Source organism: Necator americanus, chromosome V (assembly GCF_031761385.1).
Source record: "Necator americanus strain Aroian chromosome V, whole genome shotgun sequence".
Classification (NCBI taxonomy): domain Eukaryota; kingdom Metazoa; phylum Nematoda; class Chromadorea; order Rhabditida; family Ancylostomatidae; genus Necator; species Necator americanus.
Window position 1 is genome coordinate 36,145,036 of NC_087375.1, and position 26,861 is coordinate 36,171,896.

The 26,861-nt window shown below is 40.5% G+C and overlaps 3 protein-coding genes across 5 annotated transcripts; 1 reads left to right on the top strand and 2 right to left on the bottom strand.

Annotated features, from left to right (window-relative positions):
* Window positions 1-1,640: 1,640 nt before the first annotated feature.
* On the bottom strand, window positions 1,641-10,620 carry RB195_016249 (uncharacterized protein; the record flags this gene model as incomplete). Of its 2 annotated transcripts, XM_064207316.1 has the most annotated exons (13): window positions 1,641-1,764; window positions 2,138-2,356; window positions 3,401-3,508; window positions 3,724-3,835; window positions 4,255-4,402; window positions 4,549-4,629; window positions 4,693-4,860; window positions 4,912-5,021; window positions 5,208-5,307; window positions 7,697-7,797; window positions 8,596-8,734; window positions 10,093-10,155; window positions 10,477-10,521. In XM_064207316.1, the coding sequence occupies 13 exons, from the start codon at window positions 10,519-10,521 to the stop codon at window positions 1,641-1,643; spliced, it is 1,518 nt and encodes a 505-aa protein (XP_064063196.1). The 2 variants fall into 2 exon arrangements, with proteins under 2 accessions (XP_064063196.1, XP_064063197.1); XM_064207315.1 differs by lacking the exon at window positions 1,641-1,764 and having other exon boundaries at window positions 2,083-2,356; window positions 10,477-10,620.
* Window positions 10,621-15,441: 4,821 nt separating this feature from the next.
* Window positions 15,442-16,524, top strand: RB195_016250 (uncharacterized protein; the record flags this gene model as incomplete). The annotated part of the gene is made up of 2 exons (XM_064207317.1): window positions 15,442-15,503; window positions 16,341-16,524. The coding sequence occupies 2 exons, from the start codon at window positions 15,442-15,444 to the stop codon at window positions 16,522-16,524; spliced, it is 246 nt and encodes an 81-aa protein (XP_064063198.1).
* Window positions 16,525-16,604: 80 nt separating this feature from the next.
* Window positions 16,605-26,850, bottom strand: RB195_016251 (uncharacterized protein; the record flags this gene model as incomplete). Of its 2 annotated transcripts, XM_064207318.1 has the most annotated exons (13): window positions 16,605-16,701; window positions 18,486-18,599; window positions 19,005-19,112; window positions 20,411-20,522; window positions 20,878-21,025; window positions 21,096-21,176; window positions 21,241-21,408; window positions 21,475-21,584; window positions 22,041-22,140; window positions 23,356-23,456; window positions 25,330-25,471; window positions 25,930-25,992; window positions 26,707-26,850. In XM_064207318.1, the coding sequence occupies 13 exons, from the start codon at window positions 26,848-26,850 to the stop codon at window positions 16,605-16,607; spliced, it is 1,488 nt and encodes a 495-aa protein (XP_064063199.1). The 2 variants fall into 2 exon arrangements, with proteins under 2 accessions (XP_064063199.1, XP_013297690.2); XM_013442236.2 differs by lacking the exon at window positions 16,605-16,701 and having other exon boundaries at window positions 18,326-18,599.
* Window positions 26,851-26,861: the final 11 nt, after the last annotated feature.

The window sequence follows — 26,861 nt, forward strand, 5'->3', positions numbered from 1 at the left end:
TCAGCAGTCTGTACCACATATCTGCCTTTCTGCATCAAATTAAACTACCACTTGTCGTACATTTCCCTTTCTTACCCGCTCTCGCCGGTCACAATTTCTCCACCGCATTCTTGTGATCTACAGTTGTGGGTCTCTCTACGAAAAGGCGCCGTAGCTACCGTATCAGTACCGTATCGACCAATATCTCTACCTCCGCTGCAAACACATCAATACGGACTCTACTGTGTTTGTTGTTGTTAACCTCTTTTTTGGTAACTCACTTTCTTTTACGTCATCATTCACGTCCTCTTCATATTATCTTTCATTGTCTGTTCACTCTTACAATATTTTACTTCTGCTACTTTCTGTTTACCGTGGTATGCAGTTGTAGCTTCACCTTTTATAGTTTTCTCTTGAGTGAACTCTTTATTATATTTTCTAATAGTGTGTCTACGAGGATTTTTTTAGATGGGACTTTTATTTCCCTGACATTTAGAATTTTTTCGCCGTCTTCGGAAGCTAAAATAGAGCCTGATTGGAACAATCATCTATTTATTCCTTCGTTAGGTACCATACTACCTTGGCTCTAGAGTGGTTGCTAGAGTACTCGGCTTCCGTTTTCACTGCTTTGGAAGATTATCGAAACTCTGACCCAGGCTAGTGTGGCTCGTGACGGAATAAACGTAGAATTGTTCCAATCAACCTCTATTTAGGCCACTGAAGACTACGAAAAAGCAGAGACGTTTGCAAATAGGCCGTGCATCTAAAAACCTCGTAACTGCACTATTAGAAAACATAGACAGAAGTATGCCGAGATTTCAAGACACGAGAACGTTTTAATTACTCTTATGATTACTGTAGTATTATGATTATTATTAATATTACTTATTATAATCTTTACTCTTTATTCCTATCTGTTCTTGCAGTAGTGTTTTTCCGTAAGGACAAATAGGAAATAAAACTAATCATCAATAATTAATAACGTCCTACGAGCCGCACCACATCCGATGGAACAGTCCGTTAGTCTGTTTTCAATGTATACGACTTCCGTTTTCACTGCCTTGAACGATTCTCAAAACACTGATTGAAGGTACATAGTGTGGCACTTGACTTGTGAAATAAACGTAGGATTCTTTCAAATTTTCCAATCTTCCTCTGTTTTGGCTTCTGAAGACAGGGAAAAGGGCGAAACTTTAGGGAAATCAAGGTCTCATCTAAAAACGAGAACGTTTGAACTACTCTTTATTATTTAGTGTAATCTCTTCGTTCCTTCACAGTTATTGTTCTCCCAGTAACCTACATTATGGTCTTCCACAATTCATATCAACATTTAAAAATTTAATTGTAGTAATTTATTCCAAATGCCTTAATTTATGGACTGCTAGCCGTCTGCTCTTATTCCGTCATCGTCTTCGACAGTTCCGGCCGGCCGACCCAAAGTAGCAGCTCCGAAGGCCAGCCAGCTGACTGTGCGGTCCCGAGTACAAGGTCCAGGTACGAATGAGATGTTTAGCTAGCTGTTGTTTTTATCCTTATCATAGTTTTATGCTAACCGGGGTTATGTACGTTCGCCTGCTACCATGTGTTTCCATTCAGAGGTGTAATGATTAAATGCCGTTCTAACCTATTCCTACAAACTTTGCTGCACAGCAGTGGTGATACTACCCGTTTATACAATGATGCATCACATCTGCTCCACAAGGAGCGAGAGCGTTGTCGCTTCTACTGAGCTGAGCGTTCTGCCAATTCAGACCTCTTTGTACCTTGTCTGTTTTTTTTTCTGAACTGAAAACGTTGAACAATGGCTGAGCCGGTAGGGAGTAAACCATGAGCGTTTCATTCTGGTTAGCTGCGCTGCTACTCCTTAAGGATTTTGTTTCTGTCGATTTCGATTACTCAGGTCCTTCAGGAACAAAATAAAATAAAATAAAATAAAGGAATAGTGAGGAATGACGTGCAAAACACACAACAGAAATATGATAAAAGCTTGATCTTGACCCGTTCTAATCTAAACAACGTAGAGAAACATCACGCACACTGTGAAAGAAGAAGCAAACAATTGTTTTCTTGAGCGCAGTTTACGACAACCAAACAAATCCCCTTCTACTCTTCTTTTTGTTTCTTCTTAAGGATTTTTCTCAAGCAAAATATGCCTAACCTAATGAGAGAGATTATTATAAGAAGACCAATTGTAGCCAAAAAAGCAACAACGTCAATGCTGTAATACTGTAATGTGTTCAAGTTCCTGCCGTAAGTATCCAGGCTATTGATTTTGCCATGTTGAATTGAAAACTGAACTGTCGATAGCACTCTTTCCTTTATTGGGAACGGTTTGTTTACCATCAAAGACGCTAACCGCTTTGCTCGCATTCCGTAACTGTAAAAAGATGGTTAAATGTTAAAAGTGTTTTTCATATAGTCGGGTCAAAATGACATGAAGCAGATGCATTTGCGGACGCGCTGCGCGGTGGAGGCAGCAGTTGGAACAGAGGTAGTGGGACCATCGCAAACTACAGCTGTTGGTGGCGATTTCACCACGCTCCTAGGCTACGCTCAACCGAAGCACCTCGAGGAAAGCCGTGTACGCAATTGCACCGTGCATCATGCCGTTTTGACTCTGCTATAAACATTAAGCTCTCTCAAACAACAATTTACGGAAACGTTTAATGCGTAGGTACGTTACTTTCGAATATTACCTTTATTGGCAATCGTTAACAAATATCGGGAATTTAAAAAAAATGCTGAAAATACAGAGTATAGTTCGATCGAAACGACCTGAGCCCGTATCCAATATATTTGTCTTTTGGTCTCTAGCAGTTTCTTGCAAAAATATTTCCATTGTGAGAACCGAGTGGATTGGATCCGCTGCGTGATGCGTTCGTCCGCGGTCAAATTTTTATTGATTAGCACTTTATCCAATCAATATGCATTTTCTTCGCTGGAGCTTATTTATCCAAGTGAAGAAATTTCAGTGGACACGGGCTCTGAAGCTCGTTGCATTTGCGTAAGCGGCTAAGCTGGAGGCGGCGCGCTTGAGTTAGCGGCTGGGAACGAGGTGGGACTCTTCGTTAGCTTTACTCAGCAGTGGGTGGCGCTAGCGAAGCTCCACCCTTAATTCAAGCACTGTAGATTGTAGAACTTATAGTAGATTTAAAACGGCGTGAAATACAGTGCAGTTGCGTAAGCGATTGCGCTCGAAGCGGTACGGTGGAGCGTAGCGATAAGGATCGAGTGAGGACAACTGCTACCACCGTTCATTGCTGCTTCTTTTTTTCCACCATGTCGCTATTGTCCCACCTCGATTCCAACCGCTATCGACAGCGCGCCGCTTTGAGCGCAACCAATTACGCAACTGCCCCGGTCCATGTCATTTTGACCCGACTATGATCTACTGTGCCCGTCGTCGCCCAAATTAACAGACCTCTCATCGCTGATAATCCGGCGTAAGGCAGATTCGAACGTTTTGTTGTTAAATGTTTCCTTCATCAATACGATTGTTGTGTTTTTCCTTTCCACGAGTCGTGCATTCCTGCAAAACAAACAACCGAAGGTTTGGAAATTGTTCATAGCAAGTTAGTTTTAACGTGTATTTCTAACGAAAGGTGCTATCAGACGTGCCAGAAATGAAAAAAAAATGGCTTTTATTTTACTTGTAGCCTACATTTTTGCGAGCTGACTTGTCGATTGACTATGCTGTTTAGTATTAATGGGTAATGTCGTCACTCTCTGGATGAGTCTGCTTACCTGAACTGATCGGCAAAAACCGGGACGAGGATTGATGGCTTGCCACTTCTGGTTAGTTCTAGCACACTATTTAATCCGGCATGCGAAACAAAACACAGAAGATTAGGATGTGCTGCAAAGAATGAGTTATTGATAAGTTTTACAATCAGGGTTGAGCTGATATCTCAACCAGATTTGGGTGAAAAGGCAGCTCCAACTTTGGTCTGCTCAGCAGAATTGAGGCTTGGAGGAGATCCGCAACATGAGCTTGGGGTTTAGAAGCGAGACGCACTAGATGCGACTAGCCGAAGATTTTTTTAAGGGTGGAATGCGGTGGAAGTATTGCTGGAGGTTATTATTCGGTCCAATTTTCAGGGAAGAATGCGTGAGTAGTTGTCTTAAACTGACCCTTTAGGTTCTTTGAAGGGGTCTAACTCCTGAATTTATAGCGGGTGGTTCGCCGTGCTTCTTGCATCTCGCACACTACCTCTTACTTCGGAAATATTCAGGAAATTTCCACGAATCCCTCTATTAAGAAACACTGGATCTAACCTAGCAACGCTTGTTGTGGCAACCATGAGAAGGTGTGTAAATTCGGAATTTCGGGAGGCGTATCATCGGCATCCATCTTCCATAGGAAAGTTATTTGTGGGAACGAACTTGCTACATGGAATATCGTCTCGCGAAAGTAGTTCGGCATCTGGAAAATAGCCATTGTCCATAATTCACCATGGAGCTTCGAAAATCACATCCACATGGTCGTTAGGGTTCACTATGATGTTGAGGAACACACTCTTTTAATTGTATTCTTTTTCTTAACCTTCAAATTTGGAAATATTTAAGCACCTGTTTTGTTGGTACCAGGGATCCGAACGATATGTAGACGACACCTGTTCTGTCTTTTCTCTCCATCAAACTTCGAAATTTCTAAACTAGATCGTGCTTAATGTTGAGAACGTAACTTACAGCTTCTAGAAGTGGAATAATCACCTGTGGCAATTCTGATTTCTCAGCAATTGTAATGCCGCCTACGTGAACGATCTTAGCAGTTGTTGGGCTGGGAATTTCCATGAATTCGTCCGAATTCGATAGAACATAATTGATTTTTGATCGATAATCCTCCATTTTTCTATCCACTCCATGACGTTGCCACATAATCTATAGCTTTATTTCGAATTCATGTTTCTTGTTTATTTGTAGAAAAAATACCTCGTATTCGCCATACATATATTTTATAACGTTTTTCGAGACGAAACTTGAGATGAAGTTGATTGTTCGCTCCATAAAGTTCATTTTATCGCTGAATTTTGTGAGGAACGCTGAACGTTAAAGGCATTAAATTAGTTCTGACTTCTTGATGGGATACGCCCTTTATTAAAATTAATTCATTCATTTCTGCCCTTAAACGAACGTGAGTTATTCTTTACCGAATAACTTCGAGAGTTACTAGCGATTCTTTTTTCTATCATTGAGAAGTCTGAAACAGCAAAACGAAAATCACTCACATGGTTTGAAGCTACTGAGTCCAGGCACGTCGAAAAAATCTTCACCTGCATCCGAAATTCCTACTGCTGACGCACAAATTATATGATCCACTCCAATCATCTGGAACCATGATTGTTCTCTTTGGTAAAGGATTGGCGATACTGATGTCAAATGCGCGCAGATAAATAAGCATAAATAAATAATACATAAATAATAGTTGAATGTAGTTAATACATAAATATTAACATCTTATAAATAACGTATACTGATTCAGGTGGTCTGCGAATTAAGTGTGGTTAACTTGTAGGATGAAATTTACCTTTCCTAGTGCATTTTTCTTTTTTTTTAATTTTTCTTAAAAGAAAAAGTATTTAATTCGTAGCATGCTGTGAAATGAAGAATCTTATATGTCCTTTTATTTGCCTTTTTGTTTAGCTTTTAATGAAATCGCAGTGGACTTCTTTGCTTTCTAATCGAAATAGTCCTGAGTTGGTTAACCGAAGTTAAGTCAACGTACTATAGGTTATTTCGTGTTTATATTCATTTTTGCACAATTCAACTTTGGTTAGCTGTTATATAGGATCGTGCTATTCAGAAGGACGGAAATAGCTTTCTTACAAAGTTTACGAACTAATTCATCAAAAATATTAGATCTCCGTGGACAAACATAGAGCTCGAGTTGCAGAATACGAGAAAGAGGGTAGCCACGTTCATTTCTCCCTAATCGTCTTGAAAAACGACGTGGGAAACGTGTGTTCCCACAAGGTAGGTCTGAACGCGCCACTCTTGTAAGCGCTCCGCTTTCCTTAGCAGCTTATTCATTGGTTCCACCTGAATAAGCTGTTGAAGAGACCTCATTGATTTTTGACCGCTCGCTACTGGGTGCGGGGCGTGCACAATGGCAGCATGTTTTTACGCACCTCCTGGAAGCATACTCGTAATTTTGGTGATAGGCTGCCTTTGAAGGCATCACCCCACGAATCTGAGGTGGTACGGATTTCAGGTGGAGTATTCGTATACGGAATAGTAGATTATGGAGAGGGGTGTGATTCCGTCCGTTTCTTCCTAATTGCCGTAAAAAACAGCCCGAAAGATGCGGCCCCGCACAGGGCTGGCGCGCTCCAATCGAATTCCTTGTAGAAATTAGTGCGCCGGAAATCCGTACCACTCCAGATTCGTGGGGTGATGCCTTTAATCGAAGCCGAATTGGAATGAGTGCGGCGGCGCATCCTTAGCGGATTGACCAACTTCATGCACTTTTATCCTAAAATCACCTTGCTACACTACAATATGTCGACCTTTTCACAATGAGAAAATAATGCTGCCAAGATGACAAAATAGTGCTGGCAAACTACGTTTTCAAAGAAAATATCAAGATCTACGCTTTTGACATTTCTCCTATGTTTACACTGTTAACTTTTTCCGTTCTGCTACGGATGATAAGCACGCGCTGCGTTCATTTTTCTAGTATATTTAGCTCACTCTCAAGCATTTTTGAATAAGCCTTAACTGTTTGGTATCCTCCATTATAAGTCATACCCTCTAGTTTTTCTCAAAGTTATTCCTTCTACATTATCGTTATTATCTACTACACTACATTATCGGGGGTGATTCCGTCCATTTCTTCCTAATTGCAGTAAAAAACGGCCCGGAAGGTTGGTCTTCGAGCGATCCGGGGCGCTATTTCCTACAACGATTTCGATTGGAGCGCACCAGCTTTGTGCATGCGCCGCCGTTTCTTATGGCAATTAGAAAGAAATGGACGGAATCCCTCTCCATAATCTACTATCCCGTATACGAATACTCCACCTGAAATCCGAACCTCCTCAGATTCGTGGGGTGATGCCTTTAATAAGGGCCTATCACAGGGTCCCCCATCATGTTAAACTCAACGTATTGGTTTAGTTCTGATACTAGCTAAATCAAACCTTCAATTTCTCTGCTATTAGGAACACAGCATTCTCGATCGTTATGCAACTGTGCTGAAGAATTCTCCCGAAGAAATGAGGAAGTCATTTTGTTCCTACAGAAACGCTATCAATAGCAGGATTATTTTTTGTATTCAAGTACACATTTTTTCAAGAACCAGAAGTCCTTTTTTGAATAGATTTTCCAGTGGTCGCTACTTGCGTAAAAGTGTCCGTGTGAGCACAAATATGCATGCCAAATAAGGCAGCAATCTTTTTCTTTGAATAATTTGTATAGTCTGAGGGCGTACAACAAAACTGCATTTTTCAGGATTTTCATGATTCAACACTGTCATTTCCAGGATTTTCATAATTATTAAGGATACGTGTTTTCCACTTCATATGCATAGAAATATAGGTTTTTTTTTGAGGTAATCATTGTGGGAAAAATATCTCCCTCACTACCTTATTTCTTTTCTCTTTTTTCCTGTCTTATTTTAGGGAAGCGTGAAGCGATCATGACAAGACTGTAAGTGAATGGTAAATAGAAAAATAAAATTTCGCTTTATAGAGGTCTTAGAAAAAAAATGGAACGAACTTACGTCAAATAATCCAAATCCGCACGTTACAATCATTTCAGTAATTCCGGCGTCAAAATGTTCTTTCCTCAAAGCCTCTATGGTACGATTATCGCCAAGAAGCACTGAAATACTACGCTCTCTTTCATAGAACAGGAAATCCGGTAGTTTAAGATTTCTGTGAGCTCACTACAAACTTATTCTCTACGACAAATAGAAGTATAAATCTAAATCAAACTGCATTGAAGGCAGCACATTTGGGAATTTTTGGATTTGCTACTTCCCTTTTATTTTTGGGACGTAGTTTGCAAGTATCACAGTGAAGTCACGCAAAAACGTCTTCACATCCATGAGTCAGAAGCATCAGGAGCAGCTAAAGTATCAGCTTTTTTTAGGTATCGATGTGTCAGGTAACTCTTTACGCCCACACGAACAATGATATCTACGTTATGAGATTTTATTCCCTTATCTCTATGGTTGTAAAAAGTTGCCCCGTTGAAAAAAGTATGACTTCAAGTGCTCCAGATCTCTCTGATTTCTGGGAGTGTTCCGAGTTTTCGCTGTGAAGTTGATGAATCCTATCTACTAGAGGATAAAGAATAATGTGCGAAATTAAACCCTTTAGAATAGGTAGGCGAGTTCGCCGTTAATTAAGAGTAGTTCGAGGTTTATGAGCGCGTGTGGGACCTGACCAATGAATTGCGAATGCCAGCTAGTGCATCAGATCAATGTTTTTATCCTCACGGACAGGGCAAGTGATCGGCCCTGGAGGATGAATGGCTTCGTTGGCCTAGAGCGGTTTCAAGATATGGAGTTATAGTCTCAGAGGAACATCTGACCATCGCGCTACCAATCCTGTTTACTAAGGGAGAGTATGTAGCATTGAAAATTTCTCCGAACGTTTCTTTCTGTGCATGACTTACTGTCACATGCTTCCACTTGGGTGTTGACGAACGTTCTGATAAACTGCAGTTGATGAAGCATCGATCCAGTGCTCACCCAAGTATTGTATCTCTCCGGATTCAATTTGACTCTCATTTCTTGGGGAAGGTCGAGCAAAATCTAAAATTTTTTTCGCTGGAGACAGAATTCGGCTGTGCTCGCAGATTCACTACTATCGTTTTTTTCTTGTAACCTCAAAGAGGCAGCACCGTAATTTGTTCTATTGAGCGGAGACTGATTGTTTTCCTGCATTAAAGGCAGCGTATCACGATTTTGATGTAGTGCGGAAACAATAGAAGAGAAGAGAGTGGGAAGTAGGTCGTAGAAACCAACGCGGCTCCGCTCATCTTTCCTTGAAGGCATCACCCCACGAATCTGGGGTGGTGCTGGTTTCAGGTGGGTTATGCCTATACGGGGTCGTAGATTATGGAGAGGAGGGTGATTCCGTCCATTTCTTCCTAATTGCTGTAAGAAACGGCCCGGTAGATGCGGCGCGTACGCAAGGCTGGCGCGCTCCAATCGAACTCGTTGTAGAAAATAGCGCCCTGAACGCTTGAAGCCGCATGTTCCAGCCCGTTTTTTTTACGGGAATTAGGAAAAAAATGAACGGAATCACCCTCCTCCCCATAATCTACGATCCCGTATAGGCATAACCTACCTAAGACCCCACACCACCCCAGATTCGTGCGATGATGCCTTTAATCGTCGTAAAAAAGCGACATAGAAATCGCCTTAATTTCTACGTGGGACGTTAGAACGCCACACTTTTATACATATACCGTTCCCTCAGCAGCCTAATCATTGGTTTTACTTGAATAGGCTGGTGAGGGGGCATAATTAATTCTCGACCACTCGCTCGCGAACGCGTGCGGGTGCACGCGTGTCTTCCACACCGTTTTTTTTACGACGATTAGAGGAGAATGAGCGGATCCAGAAGACGCAGGGTTCCGCAATCTACTGCCCTAATTCTACGTTTTAGCTGTTGGTTCTGTATCACTTAAACTTCGTTTTTTTTTGACAGAAATGAATATATGATGGTGAGTTAAGTTAGCCATAGTATTTTGTGGATAGAAATAAGAGCCATAACATATTTTTGTACCGCACTGTCTACACTGCTAATCCTTATCAGCTTTCTTCCTAACTCTTCCCAGTGTTATCTTTTTCATCTCGTGGTTATTTTTGTATGTCTTTGAAAAATTGCTGATAAAATGGATGAATTTCAAGAAAGCTGTTGTTCTCAATATTGGCATACGAGCTAAAATAGGATACGGGATAAAATTGAAGCCTAAGCTTTATCTTTTGTCTTGCCTACGTATCGATTTCCTGTAGTAAGTAGGCAACAAACACCTCATTCATTTTTTTTCGTGAATTTGCTCATTTTTTTCATCTCCGCTGAAGCAGTTATAGAACTAAATTACTGGTACGCTTGGGTTCTTGGTTTATTTGTGTAACAATGAGAAAAAATCCGTGTTATTCACCTGTTTTGCCTTTTTGGGAAATGTCATCGTATGTTTATCGTTTGAAACCTGATGCAGTACGGTCTGCAAATAACAGATTGAGTTAATTTTGCATAAATTACTTGGCAAATGACAATGAAATGACATGCACGAAAATTCCTGATAGGCCTGGAGGGTCCTCGGCTGAAAATCTCATCGCAAGAAATCACAGAAATAAGCACGACATTCATTTTGTTACTCTTGTAAAAGAGTAGGTTCACCGGCTAGTTTCTGGAAGGGTCATGAAGTGGGATCTACAGAGACGCACGATTCTTGGTGAGACCCGCTCCTGGCTTCTTCCGAGGCCAAAACTTTCGCGCATGCCAGTTGGATCCTCATCAAAGTATTTTATCCATAGTATCCTACCACATCGTGTCCAGCCTCATGAAGAAGGTCAGCGATACGTCCCATGAACTGTACGTGTGAAAAACCAAGTGGACCCGAATAGACGAGTATTTTATAGGATGTAACGGCGCTAAAAGTGAATAGTAGTAAGAAGAACGGCCGCATTTTCAAATGAGATCGTTGCGGTCTTCTTTTGTTCCGTTTTGTAGTCTGTCAAATCGTTTTATAATCTCTTTTTCTTTTTGGGCAAGGGGACGTTCACCATTGACAGATCAAATCACATTTCTTATCTAGAAGTTTCGTTTGCGACACGTCACGTTCCTGATTCCCTTCTTGAATCAACCAGTTCCAGAGAGTGACTTTCACTAGAACTGACAACAAAAGAAATCAAAAGAAATTTGCTTAGAAACCATTAGGAATTCTTGATTATTTTCGTTAAAAAGAGCTATAAAATACATAGGCAGGAAGAGAGTACAGTGTACAATTGCGGTGTTGAAAATTTGCATGCGACTTCGACTGAAATCGAATGTTGTTTTGTTTGACAGGAGCTGAAAAAATATATTGACATCCGGGTAATTCTACGAAGCTGCTAGTAAGAAATCTCGGGATTCCGTGCAATATTTTACAGTGATAATTTTGAAAACTTTTCAGAATCGTATCTAAGAGAACCGTGGTACATTTTGTTTGCCTTTTTCTCGACCATCTTTGCCGTCTGCAGTTCTTGAACATCTTCATCGGTAGTGAGATCAGTTAGAATGGAGAAAAAAGTGAAAAATTCAGGAGTTGTGAGCAGCCATCTTAGTTCGGCTTTCAACTTAGGTAGTGCACGCAAGTTTGTTAAATTCTTGTTTCGGTCAGCTTCGTTTTGCCAGATTTGAAATAAACAAGTAACGCCACAGTCGAAAACATTGATTTACGGTGCAACAAGGTTGGGAGCAATTATGTCAAAGTCAGAATAAAGATCTGGCGGTTCCTAGTAGTATTTTTCTTATGACTACATTCTCGGTGCGATGAAGCTGGCGGTTGCGTCCAAGGTTCTACTATCCGTGAACTACAGCGGGGAGTAGTGCTAGCAAGGGTCTCCCTTGATACTAACGTAACTAACCGTTACGTTCCACCGCAACGCTTGAGCGCAGCCGCTTATGGAGCTGCACCGATCGCGTTGCAGGTTTAACCCGTCCACACCAAGTATCATCTTCCCTGCCATATTGGAAAACAACGCAGCGCTAGGAGCTGGAGGTGGTCATATCCACGATCTCGCATCAGCTCACATTTGAGGTTCGCTGCTACGGGGTTTGGCTCAAAAACCTAGTGTTCTTGAAATAATAATAGTAATCTCCAAGCCCTCCCTTCTTGAAACCTCGACATTGGGAAGTATATTTATGTTTCCTTGTTATGCCAACAAAATTCATTTCATTCGTCAAATCGCAGGAGGGGCTGGGCGCAAGGGTGGCGCATCGCAATAGTGGACGTCGTAAGAAACAGCATTCCGGAGCTGTCTGTTTACAGTGATGCAGGGAGAAATGAGCGAAACCACCAATGTATGTATAGTCTACGACCCGATGCAGGTATACTCCAACGAAAACCCATACCACGCCAGATTTGTGGGGTGATGCTTTCAAATATTTGTGTTTACAGAAAAGATATCGTTTGCGAGTTCTGAGAAAAAAAACGTGCCGAGTAATAGGCTGAGGTTGAACACGTTTCGCAAACATTTAGGACATCTTGTTTTTATATGACAGTGCTCAGTCTGTTTGCGCTCCCGTTGCGGTGTTTAATGGTGGGTGAAAGTAAATTTTCAAGTCACTAGATAAATTAGAAATGTGAATGAACGGATTTTTTCTCAGAGCAAGTAGGACATTTGCAAGCTGAAAGAGTGTTTCTGAACCTGAATATAATTCAAATACCTTCTTCCTCTTACTGCTTAAATAAACTGCACTGGGTTCTTTTCAGTTCTTTGGGGTGCGTAAGTTTTTCCGTCGAATTTTTTCTTCTGCAACATCATCTCCATGAGGTGATTCTTGCTTACTATAGCTGCGATATGAAAGATCAATAATACGGGTAGAAAAACGCATGAAACGCTTGATGCTTACATTCGCCGACGCAACCATATCGTTCGCCTGAGTATAAAAGGATGTCCCACAACCGTGACCGTCCCACAAAAGCGCCCTTCTCATTCGACGGCCAACAAGATAACAAGCATCGCAATACCCGCACAGCTTCAATAAACAATACCAACAAGCAGTGATCTGGTACTGGCAATACTGTATACACCTTTACTGTAAATAAAGTGTATCCTTCAGTCTTGGTCGACAACTAGACCGCGTGGCAATACGGATAAGATAAATCTATCCGTATCTTTGGCGAGCAAGAAAACCCCTCACAATACCACACTTACAGAAGTGTCTGCGAAATGTCTCTGTTTTTTTTTTTGTTGCATTTCCTGAATTTTTCATGTTCCTTTATGGAGGTAACGAAAACGTAAGGTGGAAAAACGAGGAGGAAACGAGTTCGAGATGATCTTTTTGGTTTTTTTTTTCTTAGGATAGAGAACATTTTCTACTTGCAGTTTGGATATTTCTTCGGCAGGTTAAGGCGATGAGGTGAGAGAACTGTCTTTTTTATTATCTAATTTGGCACGTGATACAGTCTAAGCGCATGTGAATGTGACTAGAGTGCAGTTCATGCCAAAAAAGATAGTCATCAGAGAACAAAAGAGGTAACGCCACCTGCATATGTACTTTGTTTTTCTCTTATCTTAGCATCAACAAATGTTTTGTATCAATGAAACTAGTCAGAAGAGTTTGCAAGTCTGGTTGATCTGTAATAATAATAGTAATAAGTGCAGTCGCACGTTTAACTGCCAAGTAACTGTGAAAGTCATATAAATCGTACGTTTTGAGCACGTACGATTTACATAACTTTCACAGTTACTTGGCAGAAGTCACGCTTTTCGTTAGTTAGTTAAGATATTGCAGAAAAAGTGATGTTGTCCAGCACACTGCCAAAACCCAATCCAGTTAGGTCAAATACCTAGAAGGAGCGTGGAATCTCTGGTAACAACTCACCCTTACGTTAGGCTAAACTGCCGAAGATAGTTGACCCGAGGTACTCGAGTCATCCGGTGTCGACGCGCGTTCACGCGAGACGCCAAGTATCGCAGGATATTGAACAATGGCAAATGGATACATTCTTTGAGTGCTGTAGATCGGAAAGGTTTGGCAGAGCTAGAATTGTTCAAAAACAACAAGCCATGGCGAAGATGTGGGGAACCGCTTCAGGTCAACACTAGCCCGTTTTAGGTTTATAATGGTTTATAATGGAGGATACCAAACAGGGAAGGCTTATTCAAAAATGCTTGAGAGTAAGTGAGTAAATATACTAGAAAAATGAACGCAGCGCGTGCTTATCATCCGTAGCAGAACGGAAAAAGTTAACAGTGTAAACATAGGAGAAATGTCAAAAGCGTAGATCGATATTTTCTTTGAAAATGTAGTTTGCCAGCACTATTTTGTCGTCTTGGTAGCATTATTTTCTCATTGTGAAAAGGTCGACATATTGTAGTGTAGCAAGGTGATTTTAGGATAAAAGTGTATGGCGTTGGTCAATCCGCTAAGGAGGCGCCGCCGCGCTCATTTCAATTCGGCTTCGTTTAAAGGCATCACCTCACGAATCTGGAGAATTTCCAGCGCACTATTTTCTACAAGGAGTTCGATTGGAGCGCGCCACTCCTGTGCGGCGCCGCATCTTCCGGGCCGTTTTTTACGGCAATTAGGAAGAAACGGGCGGAATCACACCCCTCTCCATAATCTACTATCCCGTGATACTAAACAGTAATACTCACTGAGTTCTCCGATCTAGATCCTTCAAGATCCTGACAGATCAGGCTGCAGAAGAGGTGAATGAATAGAATGTGAGTCCATGTTTCAGGAATCGTATTCCAGAACGTGCCTTTGGCAGTTTTGTAGTATCCGACAACAAACCGTTCATATTTTTGATCCTGTGGCGCAGTGTATGGATAAGTAGTAAGTACTAGTGCCTTTTTGTTATTAGGAAATAGGAAACAAAATTTTGACACTGTTGCGTGGACCTGGGTAAGACAAAATTAAAGTTTCACGATTATAGTCTGACATACATTATACCTAGGAATTATGGAAATCTACAGTTTTCAAGGGGAAAAAGTTCAAGATCAGCCTGAAAGGTTTCAGCCTAAACTCTCAAGAATGTCAGTAATTTTGCTGATTTCCGTCGCTTTATGATGACATAGAAACGGATATTGGTACATTTGCGAGAAGGAGGATATAGTATCGAGATTGATGAGCTGTACACGAGGTTGTTAAATAAATTTATTGGCTAACGTTTCGGCTATATCGCCTTCTTCAGAGCCTGGAAAGGGCGATTCAATCTACAATTTAAACGACCAACCTCTCCACAACTAAACTGATAAATTCCACGCCTACTTCCAATCACCAATTTAGCGACTACACTGAATGCTCATTCATTCAGTGTAGTCGTTCAGTGTAGTTGCTAAATTGGTGATTGATCCATTCAACTATGCCGAGCTTCATTGAAAGTCGAGCTTTTCAACTGCTTTGTAATGTGCCAGAAGGAGGACAAGTTGTGGGCATTAAATTCATAGTAATAAATGAATTATTTGCGTGCGCCAGGTTGCCCGACTTCAGTTCAAAATCGTTTGAGGTTTATGAAGGCGTACCCGGCCATGACACCAGCTGGCAGTTATATAATTCAGCGTCTTTATTCTTTCAGACAAATATGATGCCAATTTGTCGAATGTGAGAGAGTGAAACGCATGATTGCCGTGGGGGTTTTCGGAAAATTGATCATGCAGTCGATCAAATGGTACCAATGCGCTGCACCCGCCGAAAAGTGTGAAAGGTATCTGAGTTATTTAATCTCGTACAACATTAAGCTCATCTCTTTTCTGCATTATCGATATATTATATTTTCAGGTGATCATTGGTTTCTATGATGAACAGCGGGTTCAAAAAGATTTCGATTTGTACAAGAAAGCGTGAACATCCACGTGGGTAAGAACTTGAATTAAAAATTTCATATTGAAAAACTCTATCAGATAATTAAAGCTCAGATTGGAGACTTATATTAATAATCCCATCCTATGATTATTTTTTGTTAGTATCAATCCTATTTATCCTATTTTTGCGCAAGTTCCACTTAGCTGAAAAGCAATGGTTAGTTGAGTATGTAGTATGTTGTGTAGTTAATATGGTAGTAGTTTAAAACCTTTGGGTATTGAATCGCGCTTGATCTTTATATATCTTAAGAAACATTTAGTTAATTAGATCAATGTTGTCTACCTAGAAATCGGTATAAATCTTTATTGGTCAATCGATAAGATTAATACTTCGTAGTAACTCTGTAAAAAGAAAGGAAATAATGTTCTTGTTTTTTTCAGTATAGTTTACTGATATAATCACTAATTTGAATAAGAAAATTCTTCTAAGGAACATTATTGAGTCCTTTGACTTTTTGTTTGAAAAAACCCCGATAAAAATTACAGTCAGGGGAACGTTTTGTATTAATGAAATCTCTTACCAGAGTTGTATTTCATCCCTCAGGAAATGTTCGATCAATCGGAATTAATGAAAATCAGGGCGTTATGTCAGGAGAGTACGGAAGATGTGGTAGAACCTCCCAGTTGAACTGCCTTTTGGACTGTTTACCAAGTAGCCTGAGTAGCGTTTGCTATTTGCTGACTACTTAGTTTGGGATCACGTTCCACCAGTGATTTTATTTAAAGCGTTTTTATTAAACTCAACGGGGTGTCCACTTCGATCGCTATCAGACAAGTCAAAATCATCGCTGAAAAATTTTCTAAACCGGCTTTGGGACTTATTGACTTTCAGTACATCTCCATGCACATCACAAATCTTCTTTCTTCGCAACCGTCGCGTTAACACCCGATTGAAGATGAAACAGCATGCAGTTGACGTAAACGTTCTTCAGTTATTTGATTTTCTGCCATTTGGCAGCGGTGTAACTGAAACGTTTGTATTTAATTGTCAGAGAAGTCAAGGCCACAAGTTGTAACATTGCCGCATAAAACACGTCTTCATATATTCACGGTCTGACCTAGCCTGAAGCAAATATTCCACACTAATAGTAATTGATTACTCATGGGTTCCCATAATTGATGTTGTCACATTAATGATATGATATGTAACGTTGATTATCTCTTGAAGAACAGTTACTGCGTTTTTCTGTGGTCTGTATATAAACATTCAATTGACAATATGAAGCAATAGCCAAGATTTTTAACAGTCTTTATTATTTCGGCTAACGTTTTTGTCGCCTTCGTCAGAGCCTCAGTAGTCGCGTTGCTGTGATGTTAACGGACATCGCTCTGCTACATATAAGCAGAAGCAGAGTGTACCTCAAGGAGGCAATTTTAGCATATCATTAGCGGACCCCACCTTTGCTAATATAGAAATTGATCATTCTAGATAATGACGAGGTAGCGCAGTTGGTTCGAGGTTCCGCTGCCTGCACGATCGATCGGAGGTTCGAATCCGCATTGGTGCTCACCAAGCCCTTCATCCTTCCGGGATCTGCTAATTGGAACCAGACTTGTCTTGAAGGATAAAGGCACTGACCTGACACATCGGCTAGCCACCGCAAGTCATTGTATAGGCCAGTTACATGTTCGTGAACCTCAAAGGATTCTGAATTGAAGTGAACATGGGGGTGCATCCCAAGCGGATTGATTAACGCCAGAAACTTTACACTTCATCCTAAAATATCATACGAACATCCTTAAATATGACAAAAAGAAAATTTTATCTCTAAACCTTACATGTATATGTATGATTTTCATATAATTCATAACTACTAGGATGGAACAACAGATCAAATACTTACACATGTTTACAACAATGTTCTGGAAATTAGAAAAAAAAAACTCATCTAATCAACAATATTGTAATTTCTTCGATGTAAGTATAATGATTAATAATAAGAAAGTTAGTTATTTTTGTAACAAAGCAGGTAAATTCGTGGGTGTCCATGTTATTAAACTTACGCATTCTAATTCCAATATTTTACAGAAAATTAAGTTATCTAGTATCTGCACTGAAATATTTAAGATTTCTATTGTCTGATCTGAACTAGAATATTTCAGAAATAAATTTGTATAGATGAAAAGTCAACTTCTAGGCAACAGCTATTCCCATAACTTCATTAACGTTGGTACAATATTGTAATAGTTAATACGTTTTTTACCTTTTTTTCTATTCTTCAATACAATTATTGTGCTCTAAAACAATTCGGATTTGCTTGAGTAGATTTGGCTGCGTATGTAGTTTGACTGGATTTCACAGTAGACTTCAGGTCCTACTTGCCACATTTCCTTGTTTTATGTTTCACTTATTCTCCACATTTTTTTCATTTATTCTTACTATTACATAATCCTATATATACTTATTTGAACTAGATTCTCCTCCCTGCTGAGGAGCCTTAGCGGAGGTCGAACTAAAATTGGTTCGTCTAAGAAGTGGCAAAACGAATAAGTTCTTTTTTTTTCATTTATTCTCAGCTTCTATCCTTGCTTTTGTGGTTTTAGTTGCACAAAAGACACTATAGAGAGTGATGTATTGGCTGAGTGGAAGGATTTTATTTTCAAACATAAGTGACAGAAATGAATAGATTAACAATTAAATAAGTTCCACAACAGTTAAGCAGAAAATTGCTCAACTAGGGACGGGACTGAGTGACTGTGTTCACTCTGAATGCCAAAGTGGGAAGCATTAAATGGCGTAAGTAGAGGTAATAATTCGAAGACTTACATTGTAGTTGCAATTTTTGATCTTGAAAGAATTTCGTGACATTCTAGGTTCTATTCCTGCTTTAACTTACTTGTAAACGTCTTTTTAAAGCAAAACCTACACAATAGGAGAGTAGAAATCATCATTAACATAGAAAGCCCAACAAGAAATGCGATGACATCAATACTGTAATATTGAAAGACATTCAAATTCCTTCCATAGATGTCCAACTCGTGGATCTTCCCGTGTCGAGTGGAGAACTCAACTGTCGAAAGTAGTCTTTCTTTCACCGGAAACGGCTTGTTAGTCATCAGTGAGGACAACCGTTTTGCTCGCTCTGCGAAACTGTAAGAAAATTACTTTTGTTCGCTATTCCACTTCGTTCACATTTTTTGTTATGGATCAGAACTGCAATTTCTGTCTTCTCGTCTTCACGAACTTTACTTGAGAAAAAAAAACAAAAACTATACTGGAGAGGTTGAAATATACTGTTACGAAAGTGTTCGTAAAAATCTTCGGACATCTTGGTGTCACTTGGATTTCAATGGCTTTGATAGACTCAAAGACGGCAGTTCTAGTATTGGTACCAAAAATCGTAGCCCGCTTACAATGTTAGGCCCTACTCGGGCAGAGGAGCAGCGTGCTTGTTGCTGCGAATGGTCGCGATCGATCTATTATTATGTGTTCCATAGATCATTGATACTATTTTAAAGTTCCAAAAGAGAATTTCCGGTCAAAATTCGAACTCACCTTCTATCTGAAAGTATTTTCTGAAGAGCTTTAGCGAAGGTATCGCTGTTAAAGCCCTCCTTTGATACAACAATTGTTGTGTTCTTCGCTTCAACTAGCCGAGCATTTCTGGAAAAGGACCAAGTTTTTTGCGATCCCTTACAAATAAGTGTTTCGTCAGTAGAACTTTTTGAAAATAGTGAAAGAGTTTATAAAGGAATTTTAAGGGTCCTCACAAACAGAAGCAATCAGGAGAATTTTTTCTGAGTAACCCTCAGAAAGATAATTTTATGCCATTTGCTGTGACACCACCTACACCATTTGAGAGTGAGCGAAATTCTCCTGATCCTATTCTTCCTCAAAGAAATTTTCGATGTTGGGTACTCACCAATAGTATACAGGGCTGAGGGCGAAGTAGTTTGCAAACAGCAAAAAAGGAATAACAAAAAAGTGCGAAGCATCCCGTACAAATCCAGAGATCAGAAAGCAGTTAAGCACCAAAAATCTCCATCTCCACGGGCTGCGTAAGGTGGAGTTCATGTTTTCGTTAGGATGTAAAAATTTCTTTGTTGGGCTCTTTCACCTTCAATCTTCTTTTGCGTTTTCATTTTGTGTGTTTCGCTCACATTTCATTCGCTTTCATTTGGCCATTCTGTTAAAAACCAGGGCATCCCCTTAGAGCAGTAAGCAGCGAGTTTGAGGATGTTCGGATCTCTCCAGGAACAGATAGAGTCCGAGGTGTATGTAGCTCATGAGTGTCACGCTTAATTCCCTTTAATTATCTAGGAAAATTGCGTGGAAAACGGCCTTATCGCACAGGATCCGACTACTAGGCACCTAATAACTCGCCGCGAGCGGATAATCAATGGCTGCTCACGCTGGCTCTCCTGTTAGGTGACAGACGTGGTACTTATGCCTGCTCTGCCAGGCGTGGAGCGTTATTAGGTGTTTCGGAAGGGGATCCCATGGGCTAATGCCGTTTCCCACGTCGAGTTTTTGGATTACTAAGGTGAAATGAGCATGATCGTGCTCATATCGTAAACCACACCACTTTCTCTATCTATTCGTGGAGAGATACCAACATCCTCAGTTCCGTTGCATGGCTTTTCTTAATCTTCACTCTAGTAACGTAACTAGAGGATGTAGTTCAGATTCTGTAGAAATTTCAATGATGTTCATTTGTGAGCATTCTTAATGTCTTTTCATGTAGGCACCGCAGATGTTGCTCGGCAAAAATGTTGGGAACAGAGAAAGAAAAGAAGAGAGAGATTGTTCAAGGTAATTTAATTCTAGTTCGAGTTTTTTTTTCTTTTTTTTTCAAATTCTTTTTTTTTTCATTTCTTTTTTCAGGAATTCTTTTTCAAATTCTCATTTTTTCCACGCTGGCTTAGAAACTTGAAAATGGTGTCGAAATACGATGTTTTTACCTCATTTGATCGCCAAAAATTGGAACGAAGATCGATGGTTTTCCACTTCTTGTTACTTCAAGCACACTATTCAATCCAGCATGTGACACAAAGCACAGTAGATTGGGATGATCTGAAAGCAATAAACAGAAAATGGTGGCGGTTATAAGAACAAATTTTCATATTCTGGTAAAGCAGAGGCCATAGTCATAAATTCAGGAGAAAACCAACAAAATATGGTTCAAAAGGTATGTCTCATATAGCACAGAAAAATTCCGGGGTTACACGGGTTTCCCTACAGGTCTTCTTTTTTGCGAAGAATCGATTATCACTAATAATTCACTTTGCAAGATCTTGAGAGTTGATCAGGTGTAAGAACTAGCCAATTTATTTGATTTGGAATAGATTTCTGATTTTTTTTCCAAAAATGAGACGATCTTTGTGAGGCGAACATTTGATATTTTGAAAGAGTTCTGTTAGTTCGTCACCTAAAAGTGCCTGCTGAGGCAACCAAGCGAACGTATGCAAATTCGGAATAATAGGCGAAGTGTCGTTTGCATCGAGTTTCCACAGAAAAGTAATTTGTGGGAATTCTCTCACCACATGAAGAATGGCTTCTCGGAAATAGCTCGGCATCTAAAGAACATTGATGTTTTTTTTGTGTAATTGTCAATCCTTGGTTAACGCTGCAGTTTGAGATTCATACCTCAGCAGTAGGTACGACAGACCCAAACGAGATGTACACCGCACCAACCCTATCTTTCCGCTCCAAAAGCTCTCGGAATTCCTGAATGTGTCCGGTTTAGGAAAGATCTGCAAAATCAATCTTTAATTAGACGTTTCTCGCTCACAGAGGTTAATGGCTCTTTTTTGGGTAGCGCTATTCCTCCTATGTGAATGATCCTCGAGGTGGTCGGTCGAGCAAACTCAAGAAACTCGTCCGAGTTTGCAAGCAGATAATTGACTCTGAGGGCAAAATCTTCCTCACTTCCCAAAATACCATGATGTCTCCACATATTCTGAATTTTTGATAAATTGAACATTGACTGAGGTTCTCTTCTCAGCGAAAGCTTTAAGCGTAGTACCTGGTATCTTAGTATTAACCTATCTGCAACCTTCTGTGAGATGAAGCTCATCAAAAAGTTGGCCGTTCGTTCCAGGAAGTTCATTCTATCGGTGAATGGCAGCAGGTAAGCTGAAAGCTGCAGCGAGAAGTTGAGTCATTTTCTTATCATCACTCTTTTCTTAGCTAATGATGTTCATTTTGAATAATCTTGAGAAATTGCGAAATATTGCGAAATACAGCGAGCAATGGTGTCAGGAAGCATAGATGAGATAGTCGGAGCCGGTGCTCCTTCAAACCTTCACTTTTTTGCGAGGGGATACTCATCACTTGAGCTGCACCTCGCGAGCTACACCCCCCTCCACCTGTAGGGGGTCCGGCTCTAGGCTCCCTATCACACTTACATATGTCAGCAAGGGTTCCCCTAGATTCTAACCGCTATGCTCCGCCGGACGGCTTCGAACGTAACCACTTACTCGTCATTATCATTTGTATTACTGGTTGCGTAAACCATTAACAATCATTGCCAACTTTCGTTAGATCTTGGCTTTTTCTCGGAAAGTTTCTACTAGTGGGGAACTCACTTACAAGGAACAAAGCTAGGAAGCATTGGAACATCGAAAAGTGTGCCCATCGTTTCCAATATTCCTACTGCAGAGGTGCCTATCACGTGGTCGATTCCAACTTTCTGAAAGTTGAAGAGTTAAGGGCAGCTACCGCAGCGGTTCAGCAAATGAATAGAAATATAGTAATTGTTGAAATATAGAAGATAATGAAGACGGCTTAGATGTTTTATTGGCAAGATTCTTTTTTTCGTTCTACAGGCTACGTCCCAAAAGTAATGAGACTGGTCCGACAAAAAACGATTTATTGAACATTCTTGCAAATACACTTAATGGCTTTCAAAGAAAGCCTCGTGAGCAGCGATACACCTCTTCCAGCGGTTCTGCCATGGTTGGGGGCATTTTTGAAGTCCTTTTCCGGGATGTCCTTTGAGACTAGTGTTACGGTCGCTTGGATCTCAAAGAAAGGACTCAAGACACTTGGCTTTCAGAACTCTTTTGATTTTTGGAAACAAAAAGATGACCGGAAATCCCTCACCAACAGCGCCGCGTAAACGGGACAAAGCCGAAAGCGATCGACAATACCCGCAAGGACTTGAGCGGCTCTTTTTTCCAACTGATCGCGCAAACTCACCGAGCAAATTCTTAGTATATGAGGATGACTTACTTACTTGACTTAATCGCCGTGCTGGTGTCATCGTCTGACGCGATTTGCCGCATCTTCGCCGAGGTCTGCCGTCCTTGAACACAGCTCTGCCCAACCTTCTCTATCTTCTACGAGAGCTTGCACAGAATTAGTCCATTCGTCGCTATTCCACATTCTGCGACACCCTACGTCTCGCCTGAACTGCCTATCTACGCCAACTGTCCTCAGGTCCTCTTTCACCACCTAAGTCCAGAACTTCCATTTCGGCCAGGTGGCTTCTTCCAACTCGAACCCGGGAATCTCCTCAGAACTCGTTGAACAAGGCCATCTGCCGGTCTCCTTAATATATGACCAAAGAAGTGAAGACGATTTACTTTAGCTACTTTCGATGGCGCTGCAAGGTGTTGGCATCTTCCACGTGTCATCTGCCGGTATACCACATCAATTTCTGCGTAAAGATCTTCATTATGGCATACCCTAGGCCAAAGGCAGCCAAATAGCCGTCTCTTTGAAGATATCTAGGACTAATGAAGGAAACACAGTCAATAATCATACATGTGTTAATTCACTAGCATTGAATCTCTATAAATACAACCTTAGAAAATGTCGTTCAGAGATGGAATAAAGGAAATTCCAAAAGAAATACTTTTACATAATCTTTGCCTCATCAAACTATAAAGTGAATCGCACATACATTGAATACTCCGAATCCGCATATCGCAAGCAGTTCGGTGATGCCGACATCGAAATGTTCTCTCCTCAGAGTCTCAATAGTTCTGTTGTCACCAAGGAGCACTGAAAAAAAATTCAATTAATCGCCAAGATTCCAGTTCATTCAAACAGTGGACATTCAAGATGAGTGAGATGTCGCCAACCCTCGCCGTTTTTGGATACTTACTGCTGTTTCGAAAAGGGCTCCAGGGGTCACTTGAAGGGTGTTATGAAGGATCCGATAGCATCGCCGGTTAATTCTTGTTCCATCATTCCATAATTTGTATTTTATATGTAAATGTATTATAGAAACGCTGAAGATTCTACGGAAATTATGTATTCGGGGTTTGATTTGGATTATTTTTAAACAATTTCTTCGGTATAAAAGTATGACGCAAGTTTGCTCGTGGCCTTCCATCCTCGTCACCAATAGAGTCTTCCATACAACGTTCGTGGTTGGTGATATGAAAACCACGACATAGCCATCGAATCAGCCAACGTTCTCCTCACGAAACCAGGACGTGACACTCCAAGATTCCGTCGACTCATCCTTCCTCTTCCATTCCACGACAACCAACGTCGATTAATCGCACATAGTGTCACTCGGCTTCCCCACAACTTCGCACCCAGAAATCGTCCTGCATTCTGAACTCAACAATCTAATAAACAACATGATATTATAAACATCGAACATTGTATGAAAGACTATTGGTGACGAGGCTGGAAGGCCACGAGCAAAGTTCTGTCATCCGCTTATATCGAAGAAATTGTTTAAAAATAGCTCAAATCAAACCCTAAATCCATAATTTCCGTAGGTTCGGCAGCGTTTCTATATTTGAATTTACATGTGGAGTACAAATTATGGAATAACGGAACAAGAATTAACCAGCGATGCTAACGCATCCATCATAACACTCCCCCACCGAAAAAGATGGGTATATAATGCAGTACTATTCTGCAAAATCAGTAGATGACGATTGTTATGCAAAATAAAATCATGTATAGGTTGAAATTAGAAAGGGGAGTGAGTGTAATGGGGAATGGTTCGATTATTTTTGGGAAAAAGATCTGGATATCTTTGAAACGCAGTCCGCTATCAGAATGCTTGCTTGCGCTGATTGTCTGTATTTCTGTCAAGTGTGTTTCTCCGTTGACGAATACTAGTTGCAGCGTTGTAACAAAATTTCCTGCTGGACATTTTACTGTGCAGTTGATGTTAATTTTCGATTCGATAAGGTGGAAGCGTATTTGTGAAATGGTCCCCTGTGGCGCACCCTTTATGAGGTTCGCATCATTATTCTTGTGAAGAAACACATGATGTAGTTGTTGTGAGTCCTTGTATACACTGATAGCATCCACTTAAAGGCATCACCCCTTGAATCTGGGGTGGTAGGGGTTTCAGGTGAGTTATGCCTATACGGGGTCGTAGATTGTGGGGAAGAGGGTGATTCCGTCTGTTTCTTCCTAATTGCCGTAAAAAAACTGCCTGGGAGATGCGGCGCGCTCCAACCGAACTCGTTGTAGAAAGTGGCGTCCCGGAACGCTCGAAGCCGCATCTTCCGGGCCGCAACTGTTAATGCTGATCCTATGGTCGATTTCATTTTAGGGTTGATCTCCTGTTGAGAATGGCTGCTTGGCTAGTAAGTATTGGGAGCCGATTATGCCGATTATTGATGAAGGACGACATTGTCCCATTAGAGCATGGGCATGCAGCGTAGTATACCCTTTTTGTGTGTATATATCTGTTTTGAGAAAATCCAGTCGAATAATTCAGCATCTTTTTTCGGGAACAGTTTCACAGTCGAATTCCTCCCTCTTGAAAACGCCCGCTGACTTTTCTTCTGAATAGCAGAAATCGTAGTACGAAGAATAGGAACAAGATTATTGAATATCCCTCCGTAATTTCACTATTGTTTTTTCACGTGTAAACACTGTAGTGAATCGGAGTACAACTCACAGTCACATATTTGAATCTGCAACTCAGAGAAGTCATTGAACATCTCAATTTGTTGTGAGATAGATCCGCTATTTGTATCCCAAACCTTTAAGTTTTTCGGATCTAAATGTTTTTGTGTCTCTTCTGGAAGTTCGAATAGTACCTAAATGAGAAAAGTGAGCTACATGCTGGAGAAAAAAACAACAAAAAGGACGTGGATACCATTCTATCTTTTAGGATCCTAATTATTTTTTAGGCGCTCTGGAGCAGTGTAGAAAGACAAAATTGTAAGTACGAAAATCAGAGAAAGTAATTCGGGGACATCTGAACGGGAAAATGGAGCATGTTTCATACTTGGTGTGTTTACAAAGTCTAAGTTTACAAAGTTACAGTCTAACTACCTTAATAATTGATATTTTCAAGAATAATTTCAACTAATGGAGAGTCCAAGGAAGAGTACTCGGAACGGCAATCTCCCTAGTCACAAGAAGACAGAAGAAAAAAAATTGGTCAAGATCCTGCAGTTACACAGTTTTTTTTTTTTTTTTTTTGAAAAAAAAAACTCCCACCAAGGGTTACTGTGATTGCTCTCAGAAAATAGAAGAAATAACGTTCACGTACCTGCTTTGCCAATTTAGAAACTGCTTTTACATATTTAGGCATACCGACTGGATGAACGACAGTCTAGAATGATACAAAAAAGAAGAATGAGAAACTAATTCTATGCTTACTTCCCCTATTTACCAAAATGGGAACATAATACGAGGAAGTTAACCTTCGAACTATAGATGTATGTTCCATTTTATTGTAGAATATGTAGAATATGTGGTGTTCAGGTTTAGATTTTCAATTTGCCAGCAATGTTCTAAAGATCGGGCCAGTACTACCTGAAGCTTTGAGGCCTAGCTATGAAAGAAAGGCTGGCACTCACTCTTTCCAGTGTTTTCATGGCTAAAATCGAAAAGCCCGTAATAGACCAGCAAACCACTGCTGTATCGTCATTACATTGATGATTGTTGCTACGTCTGCCCAAAACAGGCAGAATTAGACAGATGCTTAAATCTTCTGAACCAGCAGTGTCCGTATATTTAGTTCAAAAGTGGGAAATCGATAAACAACTGCTTGGCTTTCTTGAATTACTTCCATATTTAACACTTCAGCATTTACCAGCGAAATGGGATATGGAGGACTAAGCGGTATCGAAAACCTAGTAGCAAAAACATGTTAACGCACTATCTTTCGGCACATCCAAGCAAAATGAAAAAAATCCGTAATATACCGGAAGGAGACAACGGTGTAACGGGCGACACTAGTGCTTTCTGGTTATTACTGGATCCAAAATTAATTATTAACGGTGGTGAGAAAGACGAAATTTCTCTAAAATGACTACCAACTCACCACATCGTGTCCAGCTTCTTGGAGAATATCAGCGATTTGGCCCATAAATTGCATATGCGAATAACCCAGCGGAGCAGAAAAGACGAGAATTTTATAGGGTTCAGCAACATGGAGAATAGCAAGCAGCAACAGAGTGGACTTCATTGAAACTGGTA